General features: G+C 42.7%; 1 protein-coding gene and 1 non-coding gene across 2 annotated transcripts in view; both read left to right on the forward strand.

Moving 5' to 3' along the window:
• QRSL1 (glutaminyl-tRNA amidotransferase subunit QRSL1) overlaps positions 1 to 15320 on the forward strand; it is a 40237-nt gene extending 24917 nt beyond the window's left edge. The window contains exons 6-11 of the mRNA XM_004696232.2: positions 2050 to 2225; positions 2313 to 2425; positions 3647 to 3839; positions 7435 to 7552; positions 10270 to 10475; positions 14927 to 15320. Coding sequence (XP_004696289.1) covers positions 2050 to 2225; positions 2313 to 2425; positions 3647 to 3839; positions 7435 to 7552; positions 10270 to 10475; positions 14927 to 15147 — 1027 coding nt within the window. The 3' untranslated portion in view covers positions 15148 to 15320. The remainder of the gene's footprint in view (positions 1 to 2049; positions 2226 to 2312; positions 2426 to 3646; positions 3840 to 7434; positions 7553 to 10269; positions 10476 to 14926) is intronic.
• Positions 477 to 585, forward strand: LOC115871067. The gene has a single exon (XR_004047056.1). It is a non-coding gene; the product is annotated as a U6 spliceosomal RNA (small nuclear RNA).
• Positions 15321 to 24749: the final 9429 nt, after the last annotated feature.

Raw genomic sequence — 24749 nt, forward strand, 5'->3', positions numbered from 1 at the left:
TGTATGTATGTGTGTATATGTATGTATGTGTGTATGTATATATGTATGTATGTGTGTATATATGTATGTATGTGTGTATGTATATATGTATGTGTGTTTGTATATATGTATGTGTGTATATATGTATGTATGTGTGTGTTTGTATATATGTATGTGTGTTTGTATATATGTATGTATGTGTGTGTATATATGTATGTATGTGTGTTTGTATTTATGTGTGTATGTGTGTTTGTGTGTATGTGTGTATGTATGCATTGTGTGACCCTGCTTCTGTTAGTAGTTATTTACTGCAGTGGCTGGATAAAGGTGTATTGAAACTGCCAGCAGGATGGTTATGGAGGGCTGCTTGTAAAAGGAAGCCCTGTGTGGTACAAACAGTTAACATGCTCAGCTGCTAATTGAAAAGTCAGAGGTTCAGGTCCACCCAGAGGTGCGGTGGCAGTCTACTTCTGAAGCGTCAGCACTGAAGTGGCAGTGCCCACCCAGCTGGACAGTGCCCGTGCTAACATTGGAGCCATGCAGAGAAGGTTGGCGTGGCCCCTGCTCAAGGACGGCAGGCAAGTTGGAGAAACGTTCTGCATGTCAAGGGAGAAAAGAAAACCCCGCAGTGCACAGCCTTGTCTGCTGCCCCCAGGTCGCCATGAGTTATAACCAACTGAAAGGCCGCTGGTGATGTTGAGAGATTTTATTTTGTCTTCCTAGTTATGTAATGTCTTCATCTTTGCAGAAGCGATAGACTACTTTTCTCATGGGAAAACTGTGTCCTGAAACACGATGGCAGAGTGCTTGCGTGCTGGGCTGCTACTGGAAAGGTTAGCCCCAGCCCCCTCTGCCAGAGAAAGACCAGGTTGCTCAGTCCCTAACGAGGTGCAGTCTCAGAAACTCAGGAGCAGTTAGTTCTCCCCGGCCCTGGAAGGGTGGCTAGGAGTCACAGTCGCCTCGAGGATGATGGGTTTTGTTTGTTTTAAGAAAAATGTGCACTCTGGGGATAATTGCAATAGACACCTTGTCGATAGAAATTCAAATAAACAACGAAAGATTATTTCAAGAAGGGCTCATTAATGAAGCTGTTTTGGCTATTAATAAAAAATGTCAAAGCTGATAATACTTGGTCCAGGTAATGAAACATTAAAACACTAGATGAGTCACTATGATTGGAGATAGAAGTGACATAACCTTTCTGAAGAATAATTTGATAATCTATATCAAGAACATGGAATAACTGGCAGTCCCTGTAGCCCAGAAACTCAACTTCTTGGAAACCAATCAGACATGTGGGGGCTTCAAGTAGTTCATGGGGAAATAGAATGAAAAGATGATGGAATTTTTCCACAGACTTTTTGGAGCCCCTTCTTCTGGGCAGTTTTGTGTTTAAAGGTGTTCATTTCCAAATTGTGTGTTATACAGTTGCTGCTCTACTAGGATAACAGATTGTACATTTGATTTTTAGTGCTTCTTCACGATTGTCAGTAGAGTAGCAGCAGGCTGTATCTGCTGCCCTGGCGGGTATGTTAGCTCACATCTCTGCCACCATTTGTCATCAAGTCGACTCCGACTCGGGCCGACTCCGCGTGTAAGATGGCCATTCATTTAGTGTACTTCAAATGCCGAGTGAGCTCAAAGGGAAGTGTAGGATTTTTATGTATATCGATAGGAGAAAGGACTTTAAAATGGAGGGGGATTACCAAGATCTCGATGGACTGTTGCACATTAACATTTCCAGTGCTAAAAGAAAATACCGAAAGAGTCATGATAAAATAGGGAGTGAAGCTTATGATCGCAGAATGATCATACTAGAGAGAAAACCGCATTTAAAAAGACGTGGAGCTAAAATGCCAATATAGGCACACGGTATTAGCCTTTGGGCAGTGGAATATTTTATTACTTCCTTACACTTTTCAACACTTTATGAATTCCTTGTGATGAACATGTGTTTCTTTTGTATAATCAGGAGAGAATACAGTTTCAAAATAAATGTTGAAAAATATAGGTTCCAAATAGAATTAGTAAATGCCACTCTTTTGAAAAAAACTTCCTTTTAAATTCCAGGGCTTTAGGCTCCGATACAGGAGGATCAACCCGGAACCCGGCTGCCCACTGTGGGCTGATCGGTTTAAAGCCAAGCTATGGATTGGTCTCCCGACATGGGCTCATCCCTCTGGTGAACTCAATGGATGTGCCAGGGATCCTAACCAGAAGTGTGGACGATGCAGCGATTGTGTTGGGTATTTATATGATTGCATACAGCTCCACAGCAGGAGCATGTTGCTGTAAAGCAGTTGCCTGGTGCTGATAAGTCTCTCTCTGTGCAGCTGCCCTGGCTGGGCATGATCCCAAAGATTCTACTACAATACAAGACCCTGTGAAACCATGGATGCTACCGAGCTTGAACGATGTGAGCAAACTATGTATAGGAATTCCAAAGGTAACTCCCTCCAGTCCTTACTTTTTAAAACTACCGTCAGGTCAAATAGAGGGCACAGACCTAGGCAGCAGATGGGTAGGGTTTGACCCTCGCCTGTGCCATTTTCAATACTCTGACCTTGAACACGTCTGTCTTTCTGAGCTTTGTTTTCTCATCTGTAAAATGGGAATAAATTAAAGTCTTCACTTCAGGGAGTTGTGAAGTTTAAACTTCACATTGCCATGTCAAATGGGTCTGTTTCTAAATCCTCTCCTTACCTGTTAGGTAACTTTACAAAAGTTACTTGCCTCCACTAGACTATTTTTCACTTAAACAACGAAGGATGATAAGTTTGTTAAGAGAATTAAATGGAGACCCTTTGGAAAACATCTCAAGAGTACCATGTTTTTATGCAAGGAACACATCCCTTCTACATTTTGTTTGTGACCAACTGCTCCCGCCCTCCAACAGCTCTTTTAGTAGCCAGCCTATGCTGTTTGTTTTTGTTTTCTGATTTGTTTGTTTTTTACCTGCAGCAGTGACGTTTTTTTTAATTGCTTACAAAAATATCTCAGGAGTAAAGATTGGTTTGCAAACAAACATAGAAGATTGTGCTGTTTGCATAAAAGTATAGTACTTGAGGTTATAACAAGCATTTAACAAACATGAGTTCCCCAACCAGATTTCCAATGGTCAATATTGTTATACTTAGTTCATAATATCTAGCACAGTGTTTGTCATATATAATCTTAAATGTTAATCATACATTCTGTTTACACAAGTATTGTTTTGACATGCAAAAGTTTTATACAGTTTCAATCATTTGCCAATTTCAGAAAGTATTTTTGTCTGAATACATCATCAGTATCATTGTGCAATGGTGCTAGAGGAATATCTTACATATCTCCTGGGTGTCGGTAAATAATAACAATTACAGCACTTAACACATGACCTAATCAGTAAACTTCTCTGAATCTCAGTTTCCTACTCTGATAGTAAGGCATGTCACAATAGAAGGTTTTTTGTCTTTTAGGCTTTTTCAAAAATACCACATTAACGTCCTCAGAAAAGGATTGTGATGGTGGATATTCTCTAAGTTAGCCCAAATAGGTTCAATCTTTTTAGCAACCTACCAGTGATTGGATCCATTTTTCAAATGCATTGCAAAAGGTCCCGGAGTCCAAATTTTTATAAAATAATTTGTGGGAACATTTCATTTTCTTCTTGACTTTTTCCTATCAGGAGTATCTTGTGCCAGAATTATCAGGGGAAGTGCAATCTCTTTGGACCAAAGCTGCTGACCTCTTTGAATCTGAGGGGGCTAAAGTCATTGAAGTATCCCTGCCTCACACCAACTATTCAATTGTTTGCTACCATGTTTTGTGCACAGCAGAAGTGGCATCGAATATGGCAAGATTTGATGGACTAGAATATGGTAAGAAAAATTTTGTTTTGTGGTGTTTTTTAAGTTAGTTGCTTCAGACATTTGAAGGTTCACATATTTTAGTGGCAAGAAAATTATTGTCTGAGAGAATGATAATGATTCATAAAATTACATCAGGGAATCTGTCAGTTTAGCACTGCACTTATGCTATTCAGGAAACGTGTACTAAAGCGCTTTAAAAATTCATGGAAGGAGGGAAAGAGGACGCCTACCCACAAAGATGTATAGATTTGACCGAGGTTGTGTATTTTTCTGTGCTGCAAATATATCCATGACTGTGGTGCAGCACAGAAGAGGCAATGTTATGAAAACTTCTTTGGCATAACCAGACTCTGAGGGATGAGTCTCAGGGCCTGTAGGGTCCCTTCTGGGGACATCAACGTCTACGGGGTCAATATCATTCACAAAGATAATGTTCTCATCCTGCTTGGGAGAGTTGTGATGGGCTTCTTAAAAACTGAGCAGCCATCTAAGATGCAACCATCGGTCTCCTCCCATCCGGAAGAAAGAGGGTGTTGGGAATAAAAAAGACGTGGGGAAACCATTAGTCCAGTAGACTAACAACTCATGCACACATCAGTTTCTGTAAGCCTGAAACCAGAAGAACCAATTGGTGCCCGGTTACCACTACTGAGTACACCGAAAAGGATCACATTAGAAGGTCCTAGAGAGAATGGAAGGAAAATAAGGTACAAAACTCAAAGTCAAAGATATCAGGCTTACTGATGGAAAAAAACTTAGTCACCCTTCTGTTCTGCTTCTGAACTCATCCTTCTGGTAAAATAATCAATTATGTAAGATCAAAAGGGCGGCATTTACCCAGTGAAAAAGTTCAGAGGTTAGGAAAGGAGGAGGAGCAGAAATGGGAAACAGTCAGCAGAATAAGCGATGTACACTGAAGGGTGCAGCGGGTGAGCTGAAACAACGTGTGTGGAATGTGAAACTGACGGTCTGCTCTGTAAACCTTCACCTAAGTCAGTCACACGTTGAAAAGAAAATGTCCCATCCATGTGAACTTGGAAATAGTGTACATTCTACTTTAGTTGCATGAATTATAAAAATGGGGATGGCCCCAATCCCAACTATGTGGACACCCCACCTCCACCGCCTCAGAACAATGAACTTCAGAGGACAAGGGCTACAGCTTGGGGAGAGAGGGGTGTCTGATTAGAGCACATGTGAGAAACGAAAAGGAATGGAGAGGAAGGGGAGCACATCCTGGCTCATCAAGCCCCAAGGACGATATTCCTCGTCGGAGCAGACAACACACAGAGAGGACCATAGGGCCGTCCCCACCATGAGACACGACGTCCCTCACTAAACCATAGCATTGTGGGGGACAACACTGGAGACACAGTGTGGGAAGTGTGCACAATCTGACCCCATCACACTGGGGCGAAACACTGAGAGCATGCAACAGAGCAGCAAAGAGAGCAGAGTGATGAAATCCCCGGGGAACACCAAAAATAGACTCTAGAGACAGAGTGTGTCACCCCATCAGATTCGACTGGAAAACACTCATAAAGGCCACCAAACAGACCTTGAACTATTTATAGGCTTTTTCCATTTTTGTCACTGGCTTTCTTTTTGTTGTTATTGTTTTATTCTTTTGTTGGTCTTGACTTCCTTTGTTGTTTTACTTGGCTTTGTCTGGTTTCTGCGCCTATTAATGTATCTGCATGTCTATCTAAATAAGATAGGTGGGATAAGTAATTCGGAGATGTAAAGAACGGGACCAAAGGTTCAGGGGGGATATGGAAGAAGGGGAGGTGGGAGAAAGGAAGGGGGTGGGGGGGAACCAACCCAGGGACAAGGGAATAACAAGTGAACTAAAATCAATGGAGAGAAGGGCATAGGATGCCTAGTGTGACTTAATCAAGAGCAATGTAGCAGCGAGGAACTACTAAATCCAAATGAAGGCCAAATATGATGGTGGGACAAGAGGAAAGTAAAAGGAAATAGAGGAAAGAACCAGGAGGCAAAGGACATTTATAGAAGTCTAAATACAGGCATGTACATATGTAAGCATATATAACGAAAGGGGAATAGAACTATGTACTCATATCCATGTGTTAAGAATTAGGGTAGCAGATGGACATTGGCCTTGTGTTAAGAGTACTCCCTTAACACAAGAACACTTTGTTCTAACAATCCGGCATTCTGTGATGCTCACCTTCCCAACACGATCGCTGAAGACAAAATGGATGCATAAGCAAATGTGGTGAAGAAAGCTGATAGTGCCTGGCTATCAAAAGATATAGCATCTGGGTTCTTAAAGGCTTGAAGATAAACATTCAGAAGCAACAAAGCCCACATGGAAGAAGCACACCAGCCTGTGTGATCATGAGGTCTTGATGGGATCAGTGTCAGGCATCTAAGACCCAGAACAAAATCATACCCAATGTGAATGGGGGGTTGTGGGGCTTGGAGTGGAGACCCAATGCCCATCTGTTGACAATTAGACATCCCCTCACAGAGGGGTCACAGGGAAGAGATGAGCCAGTCTGAGTGCAGTATAGCACCAATGAAACACAACTTTCTGCTAGTTCTTTGGTGCCTCCTTCCACCCATTATCTTGACCTCAGTTCTACCTTACAAATCAGATTAGACCAGAGCATGCACACTGCTACAAATAAGAGCCTGCAACACAGGGAATCCTGGATACATAAACCCCTCAGGGCCAACAATGAGAGTAGAGATACCAGGAGGATTAGGGGAGGGTAGTGGGAGAAGGGAGATTCGATCACAAGGATCAACCTATACCCGCCTCCCAGGGGAACAAACAATGGAAAAATGGGTGAGGGGGGACAGAGGATGATATAAGATATGAAAATAATAATCTATAACTTATCAAGGGTTTGTGTGGGAGGGCGGGCTGGGGAGGAAGGGGGAATAAATGGGGAGCTGATGTTAGGGGCTCAAGGGGGAAGAGAATGCTTTGAAAATGATGATGACAGCATATGTGCAAATGTGCTTGACACACTGGATGAATGTATGGATTGTGATAAGAGATGTAAGAGCCCCCAATAAAAGTATTTTTTTTAAAAAGATGGCAATAGAATGAAATATGTAAAACTCTAAAAGAAAAGTCAAATAAAAATACTATGTCCAACAAAATTTAAAAAAAGAATTATAAAAATGTCAATCAGGTTTATTTGTTTGATAGTCATTAAAGTCTTTTGTATCCTTCCTGATTTTAATTTTTTTAAAAAGTTCATGGAAAATTCCAATACCTTTTAATTCCACAAATATTTGGAAACCCCTGTATATTTTCAATACATCACTCTGGACTATGAATTTCTTGAATGGATAGTGTCTTATCTTTGTATATACTCCAGCCTTTCTAATGTAACATGGTAGGTGTTTAATCAAGACTTAATGAATGGAGGAGTGAACAAATGAAGTTTCTTTCTTGGCTATTTTCTTCTCTCTTTGACTCTTGACTAAATCATCATGTCACAGCAGATGAAGAACTATTAAGGACAACCCCGCAAGATCCCAGACTGGTTAAAAATGTAACTCTAGATCAGGTTTTTAGCCAAGATTTTACGTTTTAAATCATATTCATCTCTTGTGTTGTTTTCAGGTCACCGAGGTGACATGGATCTGTCTACTGAAGCTCTGTATGCCACCACCAGGCGAGAAGGGTTCAATGATGTGGTGAGGGGGAGGATTCTCTCAGGAACCTTTTTCTTACTGAAAGAGTAAGATGATTCGTTTAGGAATATCCTCTGTTCTTAAGGAATATCCTTCAGAATAAAATACTAGCATGACTCTCAGGTCTTGTCCATTGAGGTATTTGCTAAAGAAACAAAGTGCTCTCATTTGAATTAGAAAAAAGCTAACCTTGGGTCAGCAGTTGTTCCGCAGGAGAACGATGAGGCTCTCTGCTTCTGTAGAGTTCCTATCCCGGAAACCCATGGGCAGCTCCTGTCTGTCCTACAGGGTCACTATGGGTTGGCATCAACTCTATAGCAGGATTTATGCGACCTCTGGTTCCTTGCTATGTAAGCATGAGCACATTGACATCGGCTTGAGTGGCTAGTATGAGCTAAGCCGGAAGCTCAGGAGCATTTGAACTCGCCCTGGCTGCATTGAAGGAGCCCTGGTGGGGTAGCTTCCAGTACGTAGGTGCTAAACAGAAGGTCAGGAGAGAGATGTGGCCGTCTGCTTTCACAGTAAACTTAGTTATAACTGGAAGCCCTATGAGGCAGTACTACTCTCCTGCAGTGTCCCCATGAACTCAACAGCAGTAGGTTGGGCTGGGGGGATTTGGTTATTATTGATAGATTGGACTTTTGCTTTAGAGCTTAAGCAGGGTGTCTGAGGAGCCATGCAATGAGTCAACTTACTTTTCCTCTGCCTGACTTGTCTATTTTCTCCAAGAAGGGATTCTTAATATAACTCTTACTTAGATCATCTGAAATATAAGTTGATCAATAATCTTCTGAATGTGATTCATTTTCTGTACCACCAAGTCTGGCATCAGAAGTGAGAAAAGACAAGACTAGTTATTGTAATAAGTAACTTCCTGGAATTTTCCTTCATACCTGCAGGGCCAGAAATCATTTTATTCATCTGTGAATCACGTCAGGGTCCATAGGATTGGTTTGGTTTTTTCTGTATGGACCAGATGCTTGAAATAACCTAAGAGTTGTTCTTCGTATTGCTGGGTTCCATTCACTCAAGCAATTCTGTGTACAGTGGAGCTAAGCACTACCAGGTCTCTCGGTGGGCTTGCCGTGCTGTGCTTGAGTCCCTCGCTGCAGCCGAGTGTCAGTCTCGGCATTGCGAGTCTTTCTCTTGCTCACTGGCCCTCCTGCTCCACTGACTGGTGTCGCCGTCCAGCTTTCACATGCGTGGAAGGCGAGGGAAATACCCTGGCTTGTGTCGGGTGCACCTTCATCCTCAAAGTGACATCCTCACACTGCAAATCTACATTCTTGTCATGCAAGTCTATTGGCAACATTTTTTTTTACATTTGTTTCTATATAAAAGGATTTATTATGTCAGACACTGTAAGACATGACAAAATAATAATTTATAAATTATTAAGGGTTCGTGTCGGGGGAGTGGGGAAAGGGGAAAATTGAGCTGATAATGAGGGCTCAAGTAGAAAGTAAATGTTTTGAGAATGATGATGGCAACAAATGTCCAAATGTGCTTGACACAATGGATGGATGTATGAATTGTAAGAGTTGTATGAGCCCCCAATAAAATGATTTAAAAAAAATTTTTTTAAGGATTTATTTTGCCTTTAACTTTAAAAGATATGTTCACTGAGTATAATTTTTTAGCTTAATATATTTTCTTTCACTACTTTAAAGATGTTCCATCGTCTCCTGATGTGCATAGTTTCTGAGAAGTCTGTAGTCATTCTTTTTTTTTTAAATCATTTTATTGGGAGCTCTTATAGCTCTTATCACAATGTATACATATATCCATTTGTCAAGCACATTTGTACATGTGTTGCCATCATCATTTTCAAAACATTGTCTTCCTACTTGAGCCCGGGGTATCAGCTTCTCGGGTTTTTTGGTCATTTTTTTCTTATCCTATTCCTCTCTATACTATGTCTTTGTGCCTCCGACTTATTTTTTCTCTTGATCTTCGTTTTTCAGGAATCTGAAAATGATATGTGATTTTATTTTGCTTGAGGGTTAGGATGGAGCTTCTTGAATTTGTGGGTTTATAGTTTAAACCAAATTTGGGGCATTATTTTTCTTCAAATATCCTCCCCTCCCATCTTTCCAAGATTCTTATTTCCATGCTGTTAATCTGATTGTTGTTTTTCTACAGCTCACTGGTACTCCCTTCTTCTGTTCCAGTTAATTATTTTTGGTTAACTTATATATATTACTCTGCAGAATCAGTGACGTGGTCTTCTGCTTTGTCAATCTGCAGTCAATCCCATCCAGTACATTTCTATTTCCCATCTCTAGAAATCTAAAGGTGGTTTTTTTATCTCTTCAGTTTTCTCACTGTTTTATATGTCCCTCTATTGAGTATATGCAGAATGGTTAGGGTGCCTGTTTTAATGGGGATGAAGTAAGACATTGTAATAGAAAGCTAGAATAAGCTTCTAGTCACCTCTGTTCTAGTCTTACCTCGACCACCGCCTCTGTATGTATTTAATTTTTCTCACCTGAAAATGAGTGTACTGGTGTAGTGATGTTTCTTGGGAGGGTTGGTATTTCATAATTATGCTTATGTGCTGAAGTGATTGATTATGTTCCAGATGCACAAACTTTTAGGATATAGTATAGTTGAATAAAACTAATTTTTATGCCTTAAAAGAATCTTGGTGGTGTCTGCTTGTAAAGACCAAGAATCCAATGGTTCTTTAATAAGCCTAATATTTAAAAATAGATGGAAAGAAATAACAAAAATCCTTTAAAGTATCATCTAATACTTTCCACAGAAACTATGAAAATTACTTCCTCAAAGCACAGAAAGTGAGACGACTCATTGTGAACGATTTTGCGAATGTGTTTAATTCTGGAGTTGATGTCTTGCTAACTCCCACGACTCTGTGTGAGGCAATGCCATCCTTGGAGTTCATCAAAGAAGACAACAGAACCCGAAGTGCTCAAGACGATGTTTTCACACAAGCAGCGAATATGGCAGGTGAGGGCCCGCAGAAACGTCCTGGCTTTCTCCCGGTTCATCGGCAAGCCCCTGATTCTCAGTTTACACTCTAGCTGTGCTGTTTCCTGAAAGTTATAGCTGGTCCATGTGAAATGTGTGTGTCTGTATTTGTATACGTGCACAGAGCATATATAGTCTATACTGTACTCATCACTCATATTTTTATTTTGAAAATTTTCAACCTAAAGGAAAGTTTCTAAAATACTGCAATGAATGTCCATAGACCCTTCACTGAGATTCACCTTAACCTTTGAAACATTTGCTTTCTCACATTTCTTTTGCCCTCTGTCTCTACACTCTCACACACAAATTTTTTAGCAGAATCATATGAAAGAAAGTTGTAGACTTGCCAGTTTATACCTACATTCTTTAGTCTGAATCACATAAGAATAAGGATTTCTTTGATATAACCTTTGTCATTTATAAGCACGTTGTGAGGTGATACTTGAAGGTGAATATTTTAGTCCCCATGGTTTTGTCCTCAGTTTAGTGTTCATTGATGATCCTTGCCTGACCCAGTTATGATCTGTTGGTGGTGTTGTTAGGTGCCAGTGCTGCTGCCTCGTGCTGTCAGGTTAGTTCCAGCGTACAGCGACCCTGTACAGAGCGGAGCAGAACACTGCCCACACCTGTGTACTCCTCCGTCCTCACTGCGTGCGCGAGCCCTGTGGCAGCCTCCATTCATCCATTGCACGAGTCTTCTTCTTTCTCACCAAGCTTGATGGCCTTCTCTGGGACCGGTCCCTCCTGATGATATACCCAAATATGTGGGATGGAATCTTGCCATCCTCATTGCCAGGGCACATTCCAAGGCAGATTGGTGGTTCTTCTGGCAGTTCCTGGTATGTTCTTCACCGATACACCAAGACCATCATTCAAAGGCTTCCGTTCTTTTCCAGTCTTCCGTCTTCCTGCTATTGCGTTGGTGCCTTCAAGCCATTTCTGACTTAGGGCACCCGTGTGTACCACAGAACAAAATACCACTCGGGCCTGCGCCATCCCCACGATCGCGCTTATGTTTGAGCCCATTGTGTCAGTCACCTTGTCAGAGGCTTCCTCTTCTTTGCTGCCCGTCTACTTTCTTAGTCCTCAAAACAGCATCCTTGCTTTTCAACACCTTAAAGAGGTCTTATGTAACAGATTTACCCAGTGCAATGTGTCCTTTTGACCTCTTGATTGCTGCTTCCATGGGCATTAATTGTGGGTCCAAGCAAGGCAAAACCCTCGATAACTTCAGTCTTTTCTCTGTTTATCATGGTGTTGCCTACCGGTCCAGTTGTGAAGATTTTGCTTTTCTTCCTATTAGGTTTAATCCGTGCTGAAGACTGCAAACTTTGGCCCTCATCAGCAAGTGCTTCAAGTCCTCCTGACAAGCAAGATTGTGTCATCTGCATATGGCAGGTTATTAATAAGCCTGCACGTTCTTCTTCACGTCGTCCAGCTTCTTTATTTGCTTTGCATACAGATCGAAAAGTATGGCGATGGGAGACAACCCTGACACACACCTTTGCTGGTTTAAAACCCTGCAGTAAGCCCTTGTTCTGTTTCCACAACCGCCTTTTGATCCAGAGACATGTCCTCATGAGCACAATTAAGTGTTCTTGGAATTCCAGTTCTTCTTGAGGCTATCCATAGTTTGTTATGGTCCACACATTCAAATATCTTTACATAGACAAGAGAACACAAGTAAACATCTTCCTGGTATTCTGTGCTTTCAGGCAAGATCCATCTGATGTCAGCAATGTTATCTCTTGTTCCACGTCCTCTTCCAAATCCATCCTGGATGCTCTGGCAACTCTCCATCAGTGTACTTTTACAACCATTGTTGGATGATCTACAGCAAGCATTTACTTGCATGTGTTATCAGTGAGATCGTGCTATAATTTGATCATTCTGTTGGGTCACCTTTCTTTGGAATGGCTACAAATATGGATTTCTTCCAGTCAGTTGGCCAAATAGCTGTCTTCCTAATTTCTCTGCATAGATGAGTAAGTGCTTCCAGCTTGCTGAAACATTTCAATTGGTTGAAACATTTCCATCAGTCTTCCGTCAATTCCTGGAGCCTTGTTTTTGGCTAACGCTTCAGTCAAGTTTGCCTTCTTCCTTCAGTCCCATTGGTTCTGGGTCACATGCTGTCTCCTGTAATGATTGAGTGTCAACTAGTTCTTTTTGGTACAATCCTCTGTATTCTTTCTAATTCAGTATTTTGCCCATAGAATCTTTTAATGTTGCACCTTGAGGCTCAGCGCTGTTCTTTGAGGTTAAGATATGCTGAGTGTGTGCTTCCTTTTGGGTTTCCTAACTCTAGGTCTTTGTATGTTTCAGTATAATAGTTTATTTTGTCTTTTTGAGCTGCCCTTTGAAATTTACTGTTTGGCTTTTTTCACCTTATCATTTCCTCCATTTGCCTTGGCTACTCTACAATTGCCAAACTCCGCCATCAAGTCGATCCTAATTAGTAGCAACCTTGTAGAACAGGAAAGAACTGCCCCTGTAGGTCCTGAGGCTGGTTTATTCCTTGGAGTGGAAAGCCTTGTCCTCCTGTGGAGTCGCTGGTGGTTTGGAACTGCTGACCATTTCGGTTAGCAGCCCAGCGTGTAACTACTATACTACTAGGGTTCAGGGAGAAAGATGAGGCTTTCCCGTAAATAGAATCCCGTAGGGAGTTGCTCTGAGTCTGAATCAACTTGATGTCAGTGAGTTTGGCTTGGGTTCACAGTTAAGAGTAAGCTTAAGTCTCTTCTGATGTTCACTTTGATTTTTTTGTTCTTTGCTGTCTTTTAATGACCTTTTGCTTTCTTAATATATGATGCTCTTGCTGTCAGCCCACAGCACATTGGATCTTCAGTCATTAGTGTCAAATCCATTCTTCAGATCCTCTAGAAATTCAGATGGGGTATACTTAAGCTTGTAATTTGGCTCTCATGGACTGTTTTACAATATATACTTGAGTATAAACCAAGTTTACCAGCACATTTTTTAATGCAGTTTTTGTGGTAAAATTAGGTGCCTCGGCGGATATTCAGGTTGGCTTATACTCGAGTATATATGGTAATTTTCTTCAGCTTCAACCTGAACTTACATCTGAGTAATAGATGGTCTATTCCACCATCCACCCCTGACCTGGTTTTGAGGATCTAAACGGCATTATATTCATCGTCAAAAAGGACATTTCAAAATAGTATTATATCTAACCAGATACAAAGAAATACAGTCAATATGACTATTCTTCAAATTTTTGCACCAACTACTGAAGCTAATAATGCAGAAATTGAATAATTCTACCAGTGTCTTCAGTTTGAAATTGATCATATATGCAATCAAGCTTCACTGATAATCATTGGCAATTGGAATTCAAAAGTGGGAAACAAAAAGGAAGGAACAATTGTTGGAAAATATGACTGGAGATTGCCTGATAGAATTTTGTAAGACCAACGGTGTCTTCATCGCAGATATCTTTTTTCAACAACACAATACAGGACTATAAAGTGGACATCATGTTCCAGTTGGATACACAGAAACCAAATTGACGACATCGGTGGGAAGAGACGATGGAGAAGCTCAGTATCAGCAGCTAAAACTAAGCCAGGGCCCACTACAGAATTCGTTATATATATGGAATTGCAAAATGCTAACGTTCCTAATTCTATCACTTAACATTTAGTAGCTAACAGTCTTCGCTAAATAAGAGTTCTTAGTGGAATAGAAACAATTTTACTGTCTTTGTGTGTGTGTGTTTAAATAGTTTCACATTTGGTCAATAGATATACCTTGAACCTATATGTGTCCTTTATACCTGTCCCTATTCACCTTTGAAAGCCTCCTTATTTTTTAGCATAACAAATGTCCCCAAATCTGGAATTAACATTACCCTAAAAGACCATGTTTCACTCAACAGATTACCAAAAGTTCAAAACCATTCTGTCAGCCAGGCGATAAGAGAAGTCATTTTGCTGATGGGAGTTGAGAATGGTACAACTTCCTTGGAGTAGAATTTGACTTTAGCTAATTCTATACACACTTATCTTTTGATGGAATGTTCCTTGTTCATCTTAGAAACTAGCAAGAATACGAAGAAAGGTGCACAGAGTATTCATTGAAGCTATGTGTAAGATGGGTAAATATTGGAAACCATCTAAATACCCGGTCATGGAGAACTGATTGAATAAGTCGTGGTTTAACCGTGTAAGAGAACGATGTAGCTATTTAAGTAGAGGAAGGAAGACGTTCTCTGGGACCTGCTGTGGAATGGTTTCTAAGACGCACGGTTAAGTAAGCAAAGCAACATGCGGAACTTGTACTTGCTATTGTATTTTGGTTATTTTAACATGTTATATCTTCTTGCACCTACTAGCTTTTGAAAGTGGAAGAGGCCTTTGCCCCGTAGGATGGAGAATTAGTCAACTAATGGGTTTCTTTTTATCCCTCAGGATTGCCAGCCATCAGCGTGCCTGTGGGCCTCTCAAGCAAAGGGTTGCCCATTGGACTGCAACTTATTGGACGTGCATTTTGTGACCAGCAGCTTCTTACAATTGCCAAGTGGTTTGAAAAACAAGTCCAGTTTCCTATTATTCAATTTCAAGAACCCATGGGTGACTGTTCAGAAATCTTGGGAAATGAAAAGTTAGCTTCTGTTTCTCTAAAGCAGTAATAATAAAAACACCGTGCATATTGAAGCAGCAGAGATTTTATACTCGGGATCTTATACTTATGATCTTAGAAACTCTTGTAATTGTGCCCATTGTCAACTTAGTCATTTCTTGCTGTCACTTTGTTAAATTCCTCTTATACAAATGAAAATTATAAATAAACTGTCCACACTTATTAAGCATTTGCTAATTGCCAAGTACAAGATTTCTGCCATACAGCAATGGATACATTCCTGGAAAAGGATACATTCAACAACAGTGTACATTAAAAAGAAGGCTGATAGTCAAATTAAGAGTAAGAATAAATTGCTCTAAAGTTTTACATGTTTGTAACCAAAGTGCTAACAAAAACCATAGTTGTGACCTGCAGAGTGAACCTGGACAGTCCCGGCAGGCAGCGACTCAACACATGGCGGAGGGTGCCGGGGTGGGGTGGGGGTGGGTGGATGTTAAACATGCACAAAGCCCATCCCATACAGTGGAAATGTTAGGTCTGGGTGCTAGATGAAGCAGATGGAAGAGAAGCTCTGAGCACAGGGGGAAGTGCAACCCACTGGCACCCAGAGTCATGCAAAACGCGAGTCGGGGGCCCTCCCAGGGAGGAGCCCAAATACAGGTGCTCCTTTATTTCTTTCAAAACAGAACTGGGATGACTGAGACATTTCTCATTTCCTACTAAAAGTTAACACTTTTGCTTTCCCAGAAACCCTTGCCTACGAGCCACACCAGCCTCCGTGTTCCACTGTGCTCCTCCTGTGTATGGATTGCAGATGAGCTCTTTGTGCCACAGAAGTATTTGTTACAGCCTAACAGACCAGACCGGGCTGGAAACTTGGAGGAGGGAAGGGTGGCTTCAGGGAGAGGGACTGAATGTACAGAAGTAGTACGCAATTTGGAAAACATGAGGGGAATTTGGTTGGGCCGCTGGAATGAGGCTCAGGGCAGGATTCCCACCCCCACCCCCCACACACACTCCAGAGTGCTTACTCTCATTTCAAATGCTCTCTGATGCCCTGGCCAAAGGGAATAGTAAGGTTCAGTATTTGAAATAATCTAAGGAAACACATTTTTTACCCACTGTGTGGCTTCACGCAATGCAGGGTTATGTGTTGAGCTCTTAGCCTCAAACTCAGCAAGTCAAAACCACCAGCTACTCCTTGGGAAAAGATGCGGCCTTCGACTCCCGTAAAGAGCCCTGGTCTCAGAAGGCCATTCAGGCAGTTTTCTCTGCCGGAGTCGGAGTCAGCTCAACAGCAGTGAGTGGACGAGAGCCTTCATCCTTTCATTTATCATCTTTCGTGTTGGTCAGGAGTTCTGGTCACCACGTGTGTGGGGGGGGCGTGTTGCAATGAGCTGAAGACTCCAAGTCCATTTTTTCAGCCTCAGACCAATGTTTAGATCTGAGGGCTAAGGAATCTGGAGGGTCATCTGCATGACCCCGCCCCCCATGGAGCAATTTTTAGTTTATTTTTCCTGTTAAACCCTACATTTTTTGTCCCTCCCCTCCCTCACCCTTGTCCCTGGCCTCCTCATAGTCATCAGGTCTTACATGTTACACGTTCTTGATGAAGAAAAGGAGGAAGCTGAATTTTTCAATGCGTTCACTCGGTTTCACTTGTTTTTAATGTACATGAGGTACGTGGGGAAAAATAACTGAAGGGAGCAGCACTAGAAGGTTGTGCTGTGGAGGTGAACCTGCCTGCTTGTGCACATTACAGACCAACCAGGACTGAGGGTTTGTTTTCCATTAATAAATGTCCCTCTTTCCTGAGATCCTTCCACCCAGACACCCAGTGAGTTAAAGTTTACATTTTATGAAAACTGGGTGTACAAGCCCACCAGTATTCTCACAGATTTTTACTCTGAATCCTGAACAAGCAAGAGAATCATAAGAGATTTGAATACCAAATTAGAGCAAGAGGAAGCCATCTGAGTTGCTTTATGAAGGACCTAGTTTGATGTGAAAAGTCAGTAGCCACGTCTTGGGCCGAGGTTTTTGCATGTGTGTGTATATTTGAAATGGTCTGGAGAGAAAGGTCCCCTCTTGTTCCTACATCTTGACTTGAGCTGCGCCCCTGGTTTGAATCTGGAAGTGAGGCTGTTGGTGTTCTCACAGACCACCCGACTAGCATGCCCTGAGCCTAATTTGTTTTTCTTCCTCTTCTTTCTTATGCACGAATTGGACAGAGCTGATTTTGCTCAGTCAATGTCTAGGAACTTAAATGGCCAGTGGCTTCAGTGTCACAGTTAAGTCCAGAGCTAGTTCACTGACATCTTGGCCGCCCTGCTGCCAGAGGAGGGCGCTTCTGGAAGGCGGAGGCAAGTGTACGGTGAATGCCTTGGCAAGTCCTCGCAAAACACACCCGAAAACAAGCAAGCAAAAGACAGCCTCAACAGCAAGACAGTACCAAAGTGAGAACGTTCAGCGAGCTCACAACACTTGACCCCGCCACCAGAGTCTGAGGAGCAAGGGGGCCAACCTGCTGGCCCACCCTCAGGGCCCTCCCAAGAAATGGCTTGAAACCAGGGAGGCAAAAGTTCCCCTTGGAACTGCTGCTAGGACCAAGGGACATGAGCCATCTAGAAACGGCCGGTACCGTTTAGAAGGAGAGAGTGTCATGGTTTCTGTTGGGGAGCAACCTGTGCCTTCTAACGTAAATAAGAAGTGCCTCTAGGCTGTCAGGACGATCTGAGGGACAGCGAAAAGGGCACCGACGAGTGGACCTCAAATTCTGCAAGCTGTGTGTCAGATCCTGTTCCATTCAAAGCAGGGGAACAAACGAATGGTATTTTTAAAGCCGCTTTTATTATGCACCTGAATTAATTCCGTTTAGCCCCCACCCCCACCCCATCTGTCCTCAAAAATTTGATTATCTACACCAAAGCTCCATGTAAGGCTCCTCGGTTATTTCATTATGTAAGCAGTGTGTATACCAGAACATAAACCTGAAAATTTAATACAGGTAAATAACACCGGGGAAAACCAACCAAGATTAAACAGAAGTCATAAAGGATAGAATTTCAGGGGGACCTTTTTATTTCTTTTTCTGTATACCTCCATGAGATATAATTCCAAAAGGATTTGTAGGCCTTTTATTTAAAGTGTAATATTGCAAGCATATAAAAGTAAATAATTGAAATCAAATTGAAGCAGGAGGTGAGGAAGATAAAACCTGGAGTTAGGTAGAAATACAAAAATGCCTGCCAAAGTTGTGTATCGATGCTTACGCTGGACAGTGTGGTGTAGCAGAAAATCTCCCAGAAGCTTTCATGGGAGATCTATAGTGTAAGAGCAAGACCACTAGATTTTAAAACCAGACAAACAGGGTTGAATCCTTACCAGCTGTGCAGCCTAGCCGAACGTCAGGGTCCTGGCCTGTAAAATGGGATGTTCTCTAAGCCATAGGGTAGTGGGGAGGGTGACCTTTAACTGAGAAACAGGCTACAAATACCAGTCACACTATCTATTAAAACAGAGCTCGGACCCACAAGCTACAGCAACCTGCCCCGGCTAACCAAACCACAAACTGCACCAGCCAGTCCAGGAAGCCCTGGGCTCTCCCCCGAGAAGCAGCAGGAGATGATAAATAACTGACCATTTTTCTCCCAGCTTAGGATCACGTGAAGCTGGCCAACTAGGCTTTCCTGACCAATTACACAGTTTGCCTCGCTTCTAGTTAGCTGTCTCCAACTTCCCCCAGGCCAACAGCCTCCAAACAGGGCACCCATGAAGATCCACCCCCACCCCCTATTTCTCCCTCTGCTCCCCCCCCAACATTTTTCACTTCTCTGCCTGCCTTTGTCGTTGGTGGACGCCGAGGAGATGGTTATGCCTTATAGTGACCCTGTGTCCCCCTCACGATGGCTGTATCTGAGCTCCCTCTTGCAGCCACTGTGTCAGTCCCTCTCACTGAGGGCCTTTCTCTTGTGTGCTGATCCACTTCCTCTCCCAAGAATGAGGACTTTTCCAGGGCCTGGTCTCACCTGAAAACATGCCCAAATGCAAGCGGTGGGGGTTGGCTCTCTGTGTGCACTTAAGTGATCTTCATTTCTTAAGCACTTCACATGACGCCAGACAGAGAGGAAGCTTTCAGGAACTTATAGCTATAAAGGTACACCTACTCACTTAACATGGGTGTGTCCCAAAGATTAGGTCAGTATGTGAAAATGGAGAATGACCACATCATTCCAGCTGTCCAATGAAACCATTATGTAACTCTGCCAGAGCACGAAGAATCATGGCCTGGTCAAATTGATCCCCAAACAAAAACAAGACCCTGCCATCGGGTTGATTCCAACTCCCAGCGAGGAATTGCCCCTGTGGGTTTCTGAGATGGTAAATCTGTAGGAGCAGAAGCCTCATCATTCTCCCTGGGACCAGCTGGTGGTTTTGATCTTTCAACGAGCAACCCAAGGCATAACCCACTCAGCCGCCAGGGCTCCTCGCCAAGTTGATATCTCACCCTAAACACAACCAACATGATTGTTGCCTTGCATGTTGGCATTCATTACCATTGAATGTATGCTTTGAATACAAAAATAGTAGATTTGTTACCATGATCCTAAATGGGAAGTGTCAGGTAACCAGAGAATTGATAAGAGGCACAGGTGTGAACCATGAATTTATAAGATTATATAGAGACCTTATGTTCACATCGTCAAATTTACTAAAAGCTTATGTTGAGACTGTTAGGTCTGACCTCCTCTGAGGATAAAATTGGAAATATCTGGAAGCATGGATTGGCTGAATTTTCTTAAAGCAATTTCCATGATCATTTTGATAAGAAATTGGCTCACAAAGTGTTCAAAGGCCTAAAGATATTCATAAACCTTGTGCCCTACAACTCAAAAAAAGGGCAAGACTGGCATGCCTTTATAAGAATGGGGGCTCCATTCATACTCCTACAGTGGAGATGCCTTTGACAGTCAAATTCTTCCTCATACACATCAGTTCTCTTCCAAGACAGACAGCTAACTGAGGCCCCAAAATGCTAAGTATTAGCTTAGTTTAGCTGTAATTAACCTTGGTCATTTTAAAGGTAAATGTTGCCAATGCACTACTAGTATAGCCATCAAGGAAAAACAGTTAATGAGGTACTTAGGGAACATCTAATTTTGAGCAATTTCACTCCTTGGTGGGTCTTCTCAGGCAAATTAGTGGCAAAATGAACTAGCTAAGTAATTTGACAGTACTGGGGTCCCCTATCTGCCAAAATGATAATTATTTTAGCATAGGAATTTGTTTAGCAAGACCAGTCATCTGTAGAGGCCAATCATAGTAGAGAGTACAAAGATAAGTCAAAAAGCGATGTTACTCAACATGGGAAACTTAACAAAAATGCCACAATGAGAAGTTAGTTATACACTTTTGCAAGCACTGTTGCCATATTTCTAACCTATTCCCCAAATGAGGCTCTTTTTGACAGTTTGGGCATCCTCGAGGGTCGCGGAGTGTGTTCCTTCTAAATGTTTTCTGAGCACGGGGAACACAAATGAAATCAAGGGGCCAGAGCAGGGCCATTAGGGTGGATGGGTAGGGCATACCCAGAAGGCTCACAGGACCGCCCTCGCTGCCCTCAAAGAATGAGCAGGTGCATGGTCGTGACGGTAAAAAAGAATCCTTGGTTAGGCCTCCCTTACCTGTTACTCATCAATGTGGTTCTCCATTTCCTTCCAACTTCCCAATAAACCACCATGATCGTGTCTTTGAGAACATCTAACAAGATTAACCTGGAATCCCCAAAGCCAGTCAGTCCCCATCACCTTCGGCCTGATCTCTCTGACTTGACTTTAACTGGCTCAGTAGATTTCCTCAGAAGCTAGTGTTGTTTGGCCATGTTCTTTGAAGGGACCCTACGGAGACCAAGACTAGTCTATTACTGAGACAACTTGTCTGCTGCCTCCCAACGATCGCAGACATGTTTGGTTGGAATAAACGAGTGCATCACTGGAACCCTGGAGGCAATGCTGTTTAACTATTTTCTAAAAGGAAGTGAGGCTGAAATTCAGGGTTTGAATGCTTTCAATGACTAAGTAATTCAAGTACAGTTTCCGACCTGAATTACCCTGTAGATAAGCATGTAGAAAGATACACAGCACTAAAGTGCACGCAGTCTTTTCTTAGCTGAACAACTTTATTTTTCCACCAGTCATTGCCAGTAAGATGCAAGTAACTAGCACAGAATGAAGACGGCACATCCAAGCATCGAACAAACTCTTATCAAATGAGAATCAAAGAATTTAATGTTCGAGGATTGAAGAATAGAGGGAAAGGACAAAAAATGGTTTTCATGCAGTTAAGAGAAAAAGTTTTGCCATTAAGGGAAGCAGCAGCAGTTTGGCTTGTAAGATCTGGTGACAAATTCCACAAGTAAATGGGAAAGACAAGGCAGTTGGGGCAGACAGAGGCAGGTGCGATGGCATATGAAGTTTTTATATGAGGGTCCCTTGTTTCCAACATTTTGTTATGAAAAAGTTCAAACACAAATGTCTGAAAACGCTTGCATCCACACCACCTATATATATGTTACCGTAAGCATTTGACGGTCTTGCTCTTATTATCACGTACTGATTCCTCTTATCGATTCCTTCTAGCTCTTGTTTTGAGATGCTGTCCAGGCCGTTCTGCTTCACTGTGACCCTGTGTGCACCAGGATGAAGCACTGCTTGGTCCTGCACCAGCCTCCCAGCCTTTCCTCTGTTTGAGCCCATTGATGAAGCCACTGTCAATTCATTCTGAACGGTCGTCTTGTCCACTGCCACAGTACCAAGCACAATGCGCTTCTCCATGGACCAGCCGCTCCCGTTAACATGGCCAAAGTACAAGAGTTTAAAAAGTCTCACCTTCCTTACTTCCAAGGAGTAACCAGGCTCTCCTTCAAATCAGATGTTCTTCCTTCTGGCAGTTGATGATATCGTCTATATGCTTCACTAGGACAGAAATTAAGTCTTCTCTGATCTTTCTTATTCACTGTTCAGCTTTCACATGGTATGAGGTAATCTACCCACCATCTAAGGAGCTCTGGTGGCATAGTGAGTTAGGATTTGGGCTGTGAGCCACAAGGTCAGCAGTTTGAAACTACCAGCCACTTCACAGGAGAAAGATGTAGTTTTCTATTCCCCATAAAGAGTTAGTGTCTGCGAACCCCGCAGGAGCAGTTCTACACTGGCCTACAGAGTCCCTGTGAGTCAGACTCGATGGCAGTGAGCTTAGTTTTATGGAAAATAATTTATTAAATGGCATGAGGATGGATTTAACGTTGCCTTTTTAAAATATAAATATGAATTATTCCAGTACCTTTCCCCACCATTTTATAGTTCAAATCCTTACATATGCTTCCATCTGATCTTGAGACATTATCAGAGCTTTCTTGCTTTTTCTTGGTGACAGTAGATTATGTGTTGGGTTTATAACTGGAAGGCCATCTGTTCAAATCCATCCCGTGCTCCTCAGAAGTAAAATGAGACTTTCTGCTCTCTTAAAGATTCAGAAACTAGGGAGCAGTTATACTCTGTCCCTGTAGGGTTGCTAAGAGTCAAAACTGACTTTATGTGAGCGGTGGGTGTTTTGTTTTGTTTTGTTTTTTATAGTATTCAAGAGAAATCATAAAACCCCTGCAGACTGACTTCTGCCCCGCCCTTGCCCCCAGCTTATGCACTGAGCTCTTTACTAAATGTTCAGTGAGCTGAACTGTACTGATTTGAGTGGGATTGGAAACCCATCTCGGGGAGAAGGGAGCTGGAAATGGCTGAGCCGACACGGAGGTCCAGTTTTGTGCACACTGGTCCCGTTGTGGCTGAGCTCATCTCGGCTCTGGCCCAAACTGCTCTTTCATCAGATTGTGAATAAACCTGTGGGCATCGTGAATGTGGTTTGTCGAGTATTTCTGGTTCTCCCCACTTTCACGCACACTCCAGGCTGCCTGGGATCATGTGCCGTGAGTCATGAGTGGAGGTGCCAAGTGTCCTAAGGCGGGGTTGCAGATTGATATTTTCCCAAGGTTTCTTTTCCCTCTGGCAGTGTTCCAAGTGGTGGCAGTGCTACCAGCATGAATCCCCAAGGGACTAAGGTCAGCAGAGGCCACTGGCAACCCAGAGGGAGCATCAGCAGAATTTTTTCCCCAAAGTTATGTAGTGAAAATTTTTTTTCAAAACAACCTTATCAACGTCACAGTACCACCCCACCCCACCCCTTACACTTAATACATTTGTCAAATCTGCGATTCCATTCTTGGAGACATTTTCAAACCCATCTGTTTGGATGGCTGACAGTGCCTTCCTTGTTTTGTTTTGTTTTGTTTTTTTCCTTATCAAATCACTGTCCTTTCATGTCCCTCTGCATTTGTGGAAACAAAAAGATGTCACATGGAGCAAGGTCAGGTGAGTAAGGTGCATGGGGCAAGAGAAGCATGCTGTTTTTTGCCCAAAACTGGCACACTGAGACGACTGCGTGAGCAGGTGCGTTGTCATGGTGGCCAAGCCAGTCCCCCATCTGCCACAAAGCAGACCTTTTTTGCTGCACACTGTTAAGCAATCTTTTCTGCGCCTAAATAGAAAGCTTGATTAACAGCCTGACCTGGTGGAACAAACTCCAAATGTACTATCCCCCTCACATCAGAAAAACAAATGAGCATCAGTTTTTGGGGGATACCCCCTCATACATTGGAAATATAGTGTTGGCAAAGAACATCAAACATACCTTGACCTATCAGAGGAAAAAAAAAATCTGTCGTGGACACAGCACAGCCGAGTGCTCCTGGGAAGTGAGGCTAGCAAGACTTCTCACATGCTTTGAACGTCTTAGTAGGAGGGGCTAGGCCCTGAAGAAGGGCATCATGCTTGGTAAGGCCGAGGGTCAACTAGAGGAAGATCTTCCGTGAGATCTCAGTGATGGACACAGTGCGTAACGGTGGCGCGGCTGCTGTGTTGCACCTGGTGTCACTATGGGTCAGGACAAACTCAAAGGTGCCAACAACAGAGCATTAATTCCAAAGGGCTTCCCAGTTCCTAGTTGCTTTTGAGTCGATTCCAGCCCACAGTGACCCCCATGTGTCCTAGAGTACGCTTGGGCCTGACAGGGTTTCCAAGGGCTGTGGGCTTTCAGAAGCAGATAATGAGGACATTTTCCTGAGGTGCCTCTGCTGGATTTGAACCTCCAACCTAGCCATTTGTGTGGCTCAGGCTCTAGCGAGTTTATCCTTCCTACAAATGTTCAGCTAATCTTGTTTTTGTTTTGCCTGAAATCTCTGCCTTCCAAATCTTCCTGGAGTTCTCAGGCCAGACTAAGCCTACTTCAAGACTTGCCCTGAGGGCACTTGGAGATTTTTCTGATTCCCTAAATCAGTAGCTCTTAACTAGGGACAACTTTGCCAACTGAGCAATTTGCCAGAGGACACTGTACTATCTGGAGTGATTTTGGGCTGTCTGCGGGGTGGGAAAGAGGGCGAGAGCACTGGTCCTAGCATCTATTGGGTGGATACCAGAGATGCTCCTCAGTATTCTACAAAGCCTGCTCCCTGCCCCCTGAAATTGTGAGGTTCAAAATATCAATCGTGCAGAGCTTGAGAAACCCTCCCCTCATCATTAAGTCCATATATATATATAT

The sequence above is a fragment of the Echinops telfairi genome, unplaced genomic scaffold (assembly GCF_000313985.2).
Source record: "Echinops telfairi isolate 266 unplaced genomic scaffold, ASM31398v2 ScPeMD7_3533;HRSCAF=4204_0, whole genome shotgun sequence".
Lineage (NCBI taxonomy): Eukaryota > Metazoa > Chordata > Mammalia > Afrosoricida > Tenrecidae > Echinops > Echinops telfairi.